The 9,223-nt window shown below is 57.6% G+C and overlaps 2 protein-coding genes across 2 annotated transcripts; one reads left to right on the top strand and one right to left on the bottom strand.

The window, feature by feature from the left end:
• Positions 1-3,623: 3,623 nt before the first annotated feature.
• On the top strand, positions 3,624-7,480 carry MED11 (mediator complex subunit 11). Its single transcript, XM_082707899.1, has 3 exons — positions 3,624-3,814; positions 3,951-4,081; positions 4,660-7,480. The coding sequence occupies exons 1-3, from the start codon at positions 3,730-3,732 to the stop codon at positions 4,795-4,797; spliced, it is 354 nt and encodes a 117-aa protein (XP_082564025.1). The 5' UTR covers positions 3,624-3,729; the 3' UTR covers positions 4,798-7,480.
• CXCL16 (C-X-C motif chemokine ligand 16) lies at positions 5,317-9,018 on the bottom strand. The gene is made up of 5 exons (XM_082707898.1): positions 8,710-9,018; positions 8,244-8,382; positions 7,893-7,975; positions 6,215-6,622; positions 5,317-5,612 (listed from the first exon to the last, which is right to left on the bottom strand). The coding sequence occupies exons 1-5, from the start codon at positions 8,774-8,776 to the stop codon at positions 5,566-5,568; spliced, it is 744 nt and encodes a 247-aa protein (XP_082564024.1). The 5' UTR covers positions 8,777-9,018; the 3' UTR covers positions 5,317-5,565.
• Positions 9,019-9,223: the final 205 nt, after the last annotated feature.

Genomic DNA, 9,223 nt, shown 5'->3' with positions numbered 1-9,223 from the left:
CAGGAAGAATCCACACATCTAGATCTTGAATGAGCACACGATTTGAGAGCCGATGTCCTTTTTTTTTTTTTTTTTAGCTTTTTATAAAGTTGTTAATGTTTTTAAGAAAGCAAAACATGCACATGGTGTAGAGAAAAAAGATCCAAACCATCTACGATCAACAGCGGAAAGAAGGCTCCCTCCTGCCCCTGGTCCCCGTGCCTCATTCCCAGGGGCCACCACTGTCCCCAGTCCCGTGACCATTCGTCCCGAGACAGTGTTCAAATAAACCACAGATGCTGTTCTCATCCAGTCACACCTGCCCAGGTGCATTTCCCCTTATTCCAGACAGACAGTAGCACAATGTGCCCTCCTGTCTCTACCACGCTTTTCCCGTTAGGGGTGCCTTCCCTTCTGCAGCAACGCCTACAGATCTTCCTTATTCTTTCAGTCGCCCTGTGACTTTCCAATCCCTGGGTGGCCTTTATTTCTACCCATCTCCTGCCGAGGGCCGTGAAGGAGGTCCACTCTTCGGCTAGGCAAACACCAGGGCAGTCATTATCCCCGAAGACAGGTCTTTTGGGCACATACGAACTGGATCTACAGGACAAATTCTTCTTCTTTTTTAAGATTTTATGTATTTATTTATTTGAGACAGAGGAAGAGTGTGAGTGTGAGTAGGGGAAGAGGCAGAGGGGGAAGCAGACGCCCCACTGAGCAGGGAGCCTGATGCGGGGCTCCATCCCAGGACCCTGGGATCATGACCTGCACCGGAGGTAGACACCTAACTGACTGAGCTACCCAGGCACCCCTCAGCAAGTCATTTTTAACACATCGTAGGTGCCAACACTGGGCACTGGGTACACGCCCGGGGCTAATGTCAACCTATGGTCTCTAACCTCAGCTGGGCCCTCAGTTCCCAATGAGCCTCTGTCCCTCTCTGTCTTCCTGGCCACCTCCCTCGCCACCTTGCAAATCTTCCCCCATGCTCCTAGTGACTTCTGATTTTCACAGAGATGAGGGCGCCAGGGACGGATGACTGCAACTTCCCGCCTCTACCCACAAACACCAACGGGGATGATTCCCTATGCAACCAAGCTCAAGCCGCCGCCTCCGGAGTTCAGAGCTCGTCCTTCCACCGGTGCCCAGGTCGCTCCTCTCCCACCTACTCTGACTCCCCAGCTCATCCCGCCATCCCCTCTCTTCAACCTCTGCCTCTCTCTCTGCCGTTTCTCCATCTGCAGTACGTCATACATCCACGCAAGTCTCTTCTGCTCAAGGAAGAATGGAAACCAGAGAAGACCCTCTTCCACACTCCAGTCTCTTCCACATAAAGTCAGTCTCTACTCATTTCCTCACTACCATTTCACTTTTCGTGCATTCTGTTCTTTTCTCTTTTTTTAAGACTATTCATTTATTTATCTGACAGAGAGAGAGGGAACATAAGCAAGGCAAGTGGGAGAGGGAGAAGCAGGCTTCCCATGGAGTGGACGCGGGGCTCGATCCTAGGACTTTTGGGATCACGACCTGAGCCGAAGGCAGACGCTCAACCCACTGAGCCAACCACGTGCCCCACGTTGTTATTTTCAAAATCATGGACACACCAAGAGTAAGGAGTCAGAAGCACAAGGCTTATATCCCATGGCTCGCCAGCTCCCTTCTCAGAGGTAGCTGCTTTTACATCCTTTGATGTTTTTCCTGGTGTTGACCTCCAAGCAGCGTGCTCACTTTGCTGCTTCCTGACTTTCGTCTTAAGCATCATTGCTGGTGTCCCACCATATGACGTGAAGACTGAGCCCCCTTCCGTGTCTCTCCCCAGCAGTGAGAGACTCCCACGGGCCCCCTACTCCTGAGAGAATAGTATCGGGGGAGGTTAGATCAATAACCAACATTCACACGTGCGCGCCTACATTACCCGGCATCCTCGTGCTGTCTATCGATGACCTGTCTCCTCCGGCACCAGGTTGTCTGCCCTGAGTCACTGTCATTTAAAGAATCTGTTTATTCTCTGAGTTCATCCCTAACTCTCCAGATGACCTGTGGAGCATGCTGAACTACCCACGCTGGGCTGTTTTATTGGGGGAAAAATTATGTTGCTGAATCATTGCATTTTCAGCCCGCATCCTAGCACACCCGGAGAAGAGAATTCCAGATTGGAACAACTCAGGAAATAAACTTTCATTTAACCCCCATTTTCTTTTAGTTCTTTTTTTTCTTCTAGTTTTTAAAAAATTTATTTATTCATTTAAGTAGCACGGGGCTCAAACTCACCACACAGAGATCAAGTCTCACACCCTTCTGACTGAGCCAGCCAGGCGCCCCTAATCTCTGTGTTCTTTTTTAAAAAGATTTTATTTATTTATTTGACAGAGAGAGACACAGCGAGAGAGGGAACACAAGCAGGGGAAGTGGGAGAGGGGGAAGCACCTCCCCACTGAGCAGGAAGCCAGATGTGGGGCTGGACCCCAGGACCCTGGGACCATGACCTGAGCGGGAGGCAGACGCTTAACCACGGAGCCACCAAGGCGCCCCACTCTCTGTTTCCAATACAGTTCTGCCCCGGGTGGGCCTTTCATGCAAAGACCCTCTGTTTCCCGCCTTCAACAAAGAAAACTCCAGTAATGGGATGGGCGGGGGTGAATTTAAGAGTAAATCAAGTTGCTTTTATGCTTTCTTCACTACTGGCTTCATCTAGTCATTACTAAATCAGTCACCAGATACCCTTCTGTCTTGATGCTTCTATCTAAATTTTTCCTATTAATTCCTCTGCTTCTCTTTGACCCCCAAATAAGACCCCCCTCCTTGTTGTTCTTGTATTAGGACTTTTAAAAGCAGCGGAATCATATGCTGGGTCCCTCACGCTGAACCGACAGTCTCCATCCGTTGGCTAGCCCCGTGCCGACTAGCATCGTTCCCCGTGTCCAGAGCTGTCCCGACCGACCTCTCCAGAAGGAACCCGGCCGGAGCACACGTCTGGAGAATCCTTCCAGGGCTCCCAAGGGCTTTCAGGACGAGGTCCAAACCACTTAGCTTGCAAGCCTTTTCCTGCTCTGGCTCCGGCTCCGCGCGGTTAAGCCGCAAGCCCCCGGCTCCCGCAGCGCCGCCGCCCGGAATCTCGTGTCCGGGCGCGGGCAGGTGCACCGCGCGCCCAGAATCCCGTGTCCCCGGAGGTGCACCGCGCGCGCCTCCAAGCGACGGCGACCTCGCTGTCACCTGAGAACCCATCCCGCTCAGGACGCATCCCCAGACGACGCCGCGTAACCGGCGACCAGAACGGGAAAGGGGGGCTGAGCGGAGCCCGCCCCTGGGGACAGGCTGCCAAGCCCGGTGTCCGCGGGCATCCCGCCCCGGAGGAGCCACGCACCTGTCCCCCAGGCCCCTACGAGGGGTGCCCTAGCACCCCGGGGCTCCCAGCATCCTCACCCAGCACCAGCAGCCGCGCAACAGAGACCCCAGGAACGCCGCGGAGGCGCGCAGGGCCGAATCGCCTTGGACCGGGAAGCCAACGCCCCGCTGCCTCCTCTTACCACAGGTGGCCGCCAGGTGGCGGCGGCGGCGCAGAACAGGGTGTGCGCACAATACCCTGGGAGTTGTAGTTCGCCAGGTCGGCCGGCGCCGAGCATCCTGGGAATTGTAGTCGCAGCCCCGAGCACGCCCCGCGCAGGCGCACACCGACAGCCGCTTCCGGGTTCAGGCGCCGCGTTTTGCAGAGGGAGAAAAACCCCGAGGAAGGGGTGGCGGGGGGTGGCGATGGCGACCTACAGCCTGGCCAACGAGAGGCTTCGCGCGCTGGAGGACATCGAACGGGAGATCGGCGCCATTCTCCAGAATGCAGGTTCGGGACACGACGGTCGGCGCCCGCGCTCACAGCGGGGAGGGGAGGGACCCCGGGGGCCGGCGGGGGGACGGGCTCCGCGCGGGCTAGCCCCGGCCAGCCCCGGCCAGCCCCGGCCCTCTGTCGCCCCCCGCAGGTACCGTGATCCTGGAGCTGTCCAAGGAGAAGACCAACGAACGGCTGCTGGACCGGCAGGCGGCGGCCTTCACGGCGTCGGTGCAGCACGTGGAGGCCGAGCTGTCGGGGCAGATCCGCTACCTCACCCAGGTGCGTGCGGCCGGCCGCGCCCTGCGCCTCCGCCTCGGCCCGCGGGGTCCTCGCGGCGGAGCTTCGGCCTCTGGAGCGGTGACGACCCGGCCTCCAGGGAGCCGGTGACCTCCGCCGAACCCTCGCTTCCGGGGGTTCCCGGAACCCCCTGGGAAGGAAGACGTCGAAGGCGGCTTTGCCTGCCTCGTTGGCCCGCGAGCCGCCGGGCGGGGAGGCCCTGGGGAGGGACTGGTGGTCGGTGCCAAAGCCAGGGCTGTGCGCCCAGAAACCTGACCTGACCTCGGGGTCTCAAGGGGCGGCACCCTGAAAGGAGGGGCAGGGGTGAGCCGGTTCTCGCTGTGCCAGACGCTGAGTGTTTACGACGTGCCGCTTTATCTAATCCTGCAACAAGGCTAGGAAGTCGTTGGGGTTACCCACATCTTACACGAGGTTAACATATTCGGTGATTTACCCCGCGTGACCGGGCCCCAGCGGCGTCCGGCTCAGGGGGGACAGGAGGCAAGAGACCAGATGCTAGCTGGGTTAGGGAGCTGGCTCAGGGGAGGGGTGTGTCACCGACTCATCTGACTGTCCTGTAGGTGGCCACCGGGCAGCCCCATGAGGGCTCCAGCTACTCTTCGAGGAAGGACTGCCAGATGGCCCTGAAGCGAGTGGACTACGCCCGTCTCAAGCTCAGCGATGTGGCTCGAACCTGTGAGCAGATGCTGGAAAACTAGGCCAACCAGCTAGAGCGAGAACTTGGAAGAAGGCCACCACCAGCACCCGGGACAAAGCCCAGAGACCTGTGGCGTGGGACATCAGGGCTGCCACTTTGGGCCCGGCTGGGCAGGGTATAGGGGGCAGAAGGTGGGGATGGAGACACTTGAAGATCAGGCAACCCTGACTGCTCCCGCAGGTGCGCCAGGAAGTGCAGACAAGCTCAGACAGAGATCAGACCACCAGCGCACTTCCTCCGACACTCCGTTCCCTACCACAGGCTTCTGTAGACTGGACCAGCGAAGGCATATTCTTTTTCATGGAAAGAGACAAAAGCAGAACCAGGGGTTTTAATTAAAAAAAAACAGCAACGGAAGCAGAGAGCTCGGACTCTCACTGGAGCATACGTGGGTGATACTGGGATTGAGGAAAGAAAATCAAGGGGGTGGTGGGACCCTGAGGGTAGGCGCTGGAGCCAGGAACCCTGGGAAGGGGACAGGAGCCTGAGGCCAGTGTCTGCAGAATAGAAGAGTCAATAATTATAAAAATAATCTTTAGTAATTAAGCACATAATTTGTCTAGGGTATCACAGTGAATTGTAGATTTTATGTTACAGCATGGAAAAGAAATGGCAGAAGAGCAGACAAGAGGGCAGTGGCCGGATACTTGTATATTAAATATCAACTGGCTGTGGAGTGCCTAGCATGTGCTAGAGATTATCCTGAGTATTAAAGGTGTGCGTCCTGCATAAAGGACGGCGTCTACCCTCTCAGATTTCCGCTCTCCACTCAGGCACTGGAGTCTGATGCCACAGGTGTATAATACAGCGGCAAATCTGGAAAAGAGAAAGGGTTGAAGGTATCAGCTTTAAAATTAAGGAAAGTTGGGGGACTAGCTTGAGCTGGAGGATTCGATTCCCAAAGCTCAACAATACAACCGTAGTACAGGGCAGGTGCTCAGGAGAAACTTGTGAACTAAATAAATGGCTCCCACCTTCCTTCATGAGTTCCTCTCCCCTTAGCCTGCTCTAGCTGCCATCTTTTATTTATTTAACAAAAAGATAGCAAGAGCAGGAACCCAAGCAGGGCGTGGTGGGAGAGGGAGAAGCGGGTTTCCCACTAAGCAGGGAACCCAATGCGGGCCTCCATCCCACCATCACAGGATCATAACCTGAGCCAAGGGCAGACACTTCACAACGAGCCACCTAGGCGCCCCTAGCTACCATCTTATATTGCTCCAAGCCCTGCCTGGCTCTGAAGGTCAAGGATAGGTCCCTGGGCCTGAGATGGCTTTCCTTTGTAACCGTCTCTACCTGATCTTCTCTCATGGCCTATGGTTCACGATGCAGACAGATGCTATCTGTCTGCTTGGGGCAGGTTTCCGGTTTCCGGCCACCTAAGAGCTTCTAAGGAGAGGGACCCCAGAGGCTCAGCTTACCTGGAGTGTGCTGCAGTGACTGCTCCCTCCTCCTCCTGCACAGCACGTACAGGAGGACCACAGTGAGAACGAAGATGATGGTCAGGAGGGAGACCACTGGCACCATGGCTGAGGTTCTCGCGGAAGGCCCTATTTGTTCTTCCAGCTGCTTCTGCCTCTCCTCAGACCCCCGACCGTGGCCCTCAGTGGATGTAGTGATGTCATCTGCATGGGTGAGGTTTCTGTCCAAGGACTGGGCCCCTGCTGGAAGCATGGGCTGTGCGGTGGACTGCGAGGCAGGTGGCAGGTGCGTCGGAGCAGGGGAGCCTGTGTCTAAAGGCGCCCTTTGTGTGGGCTCAGGAACCTGGGTGCTGGGAGGAGGCAAAAGCTCCTGGGAGGCCGCACTCCCGGAGTTAGCATATCCATATTCTGGAGAGGCAAGAAGTAAGGAGTCAGAACATCAAGATCACAGCTGAAGGCCGGAGAGGAAGGCAGAGGCGGAGGGCAGAGCGGGGTGGAGAAGGAAGTGAACCGACCAGCAACAAGGAAGCACTGGGAAAAGCATCTGCACCGGGACGTGGGGGACACCTGGGCTGGAACCCTGACTCTGCTACAGAGTTGCTGTGTGACCTTGTCCCTTGTCTCTTGACCCCCTGGGAGGCCTTTCTTTCAGCTATAGAGCAGGGAGAATTCTAGCAAGGGCCACAGTGGCCAGGAGGATGAAGGGAAAGCCTGTGTGCAGGTCTCTAGCCCACAGACTGGTCTGTGCACCATGGAGGAGATGCAAGACTACTTTTCTGCAAGTGTTAGGACATTTTGTGTATTTATTTTATGAGAAAAATACAGCAGGCGCATCTCAAAAGTGGCATGTGTACAGTTAAGAATTTGTTCCTCTTATCGTATGTAAATTTAGCCTCAAAAGAGAAATGGCAACAATCAAGTATTGAGCTCCATGATACACAAGCTGAGATGTTTGGGGGTGAAGTGTGGTCATGCCTGCACCTAACCAGGAAACGCATCAAAAAATAAGGGGCGCCTGTGGGGGCTCCGTCAGTTGAGCGTGTGCCTTCAGCTCAGGTCATGATCCCTGGGGTCCTGGGATGGAGCCCGCATTGCAACAGGGCTCCCTGCTCAGCAGGGAGTCTGCTCTTCCCTCCCCCCTCCCCCCTCTCCCCTGCTCAGGCACTCTTTTCTCTGTCAAATAAAATTGATGACGAATGAGATAGATGGGCTCGCACTAAAGCAAATGTGGTTATGTGCTATAAACTTGACATTGTAAAACAGGAATTTGTGTCTGCTGTATTTTGTACCTACTATATAAAAGACATAAAATACAAATACATAAAAGCTAGAATTGTAGCTAGAAACGTAGACACCAAGTAGTGGTCCTATGGGTGTCCCCTGGACAAGTCTTTCAACTTTTATGTAAGTCTTTAAATTTCCATAGTAGAATACTGGAAAGCAAAAGTAGTGCCTTGACTTCCAGAAAAATATTAAGTAAGAGCACGGGAGGGAGTGGCACAAATCACGACAGCGATGGTGGGTGACACTGGGTGAACAGGGGTCGAGGGGACTTCGCCTGGCACCAGGTACAACAGGAAGACGAGGTGTCATGGGGAGGGGATCCAAGCAAAGCCCACAGTGAGGAGGAGACGGCTGCCCTGGAGACAGACCCCAGGGAGAAGGGGGAAGCCGGTACCTTTGCGATCAAACCAGCTCACCAGTTCTTGAACCCAAGCATCTTTGCTCCCCCCACACACGCTGCGGGAGTGTAGCTGGAACCTAGGAAAGAAAAGCCTGGTCACCTCAGCTCTTTCCTCATTCCAAAGATGTGAAGTCACTGCCAAGAGCGGGGCGGGGTGGTGGGGGGAACCCTTTCTGCCCCGCCTGGGAAATTCCCAGGTAGGTGGGAAAGGGAAAGCAAGGCATGGAGAATTGCTGGGCGAATGGAATCCTGGGAGGGGGTCGCTCCCCCCAGGAGTTCCAGGTCGACTGCGAGGTTCCCGGAGGCACCCAGAGGCGCTGCGCTCCCAGCGCTCCGGGAAATTACCTGATGTAGGAATTACAGCGATCGTAGGCTCTCAGGTGCTTTCGGAAATGTGCCATGACCTCCCCCTTCGGAGGGGAGTGGGAAGAAATCCTCCTGTGGCAATAACAACTGCCGATGACGCTGCCCTCGTTGCCTTGGCCTGGGGGGCGGGGGCGACCCAGCTGGTCAGCGCAGGTTCCCCGCTCAAGGGGCTCCCCTCCCTGTTACTAAGCCTCTTCCCTCCATCCCGGATCTGACCCCCGGGCCCAACCCACACATCCCACCCCCAAACACGGCCTGAGCACGGCCTGGACCCGGATGTCCCCCAGCCTATCCCCTGCCCCGGCTGCCTGGGGACCCCGGCTCGCCACTTACCCAACACCCCCCGTCGGCCCTCGGCGCCCCCTTCCCGCTTCCCCCCCCACCCGCCGCCCGCACCCCGTGTGCGGACTCGGGGACGCGGGGGCCAGCGCGGTCCCGGACCAACCTGGCGGAGGCAGCAGCGCCAGCAGGACGAGGAGCCCGAGGAACCGGGCGCCCGGGCTCCGGCTCATCTCCGCGGCCAGAAGGGACCGGAGCGCGGCGGCCGGCGGCTTGGTCCCGCGCCCGCGGGGACGCCGGCAGCCGCGGCCGGGATGCTGGGCTGGGGGTGCGGCGCGAGCTGGCGGCGCCCTCTTCCCGCGATCTCACCGTCCGAACCGACAGCGCGGTCGGTACTGCGGGCCCGCGCGCGCCCGCCGCCCGCCGCCCGCCGCCGCGGGGAAAGCCCAGGAGGCGGGGCCCCCCTCGCCCCCGCGCCCCAGCGCCGGGAGCCGGCCCCGGACCACCGCGCCAACAGGGACCGCCGGGGAGGTGCGCGCAAAGCGAAGGGCGAGCGCGGCGGCTCGGCGGGGCGCGCGGCGCGGGCGGCGGAGCGACGGGCTCGGCGCGGCTCCGGGGTGCCCGCCCGGACGACCCAGGTCAGGCCGCGGCCCTTGGAGTCGCGGCCGCTAGGCTCCCGC

This window comes from Mustela nivalis (assembly GCF_964662115.1).
Source record: "Mustela nivalis genome assembly, chromosome: 17".
Classification (NCBI taxonomy): domain Eukaryota; kingdom Metazoa; phylum Chordata; class Mammalia; order Carnivora; family Mustelidae; genus Mustela; species Mustela nivalis.
This window is presented reverse-complemented; position numbering and strand designations above follow the sequence as displayed.

Excerpts from the sequence above, each read along its gene's own strand:
- MED11 (XM_082707899.1), top strand. The coding sequence starts at position 3,730 with ATGGCGACCTACAGCCTGGCCAACGAGAGGCTTCGCGCGCTGGAGGAC. Across the intron at positions 3,815-3,950 it reads CGCCATTCTCCAGAATGCAG|GTACCGTGATCCTGGAGCTG; the intron begins GTTCGGGACACG and ends CGCCCCCCGCAG. Across the intron at positions 4,082-4,659 it reads AGATCCGCTACCTCACCCAG|GTGGCCACCGGGCAGCCCCA; the intron begins GTGCGTGCGGCC and ends ACTGTCCTGTAG.
- CXCL16 (XM_082707898.1), bottom strand. The coding sequence starts at position 8,776 with ATGAGCCGGAGCCCGGGCGCCCGGTTCCTCGGGCTCCTCGTCCTGCTG. Across the intron at positions 8,383-8,709 it reads GGCGCTGCTGCCTCCGCCAG|GCCAAGGCAACGAGGGCAGC; the intron begins GTTGGTCCGGGA and ends CCCGCCCCCCAG. Across the intron at positions 7,976-8,243 it reads CGCTGTAATTCCTACATCAG|GTTCCAGCTACACTCCCGCA; the intron begins GTAATTTCCCGG and ends TTTCTTTCCTAG.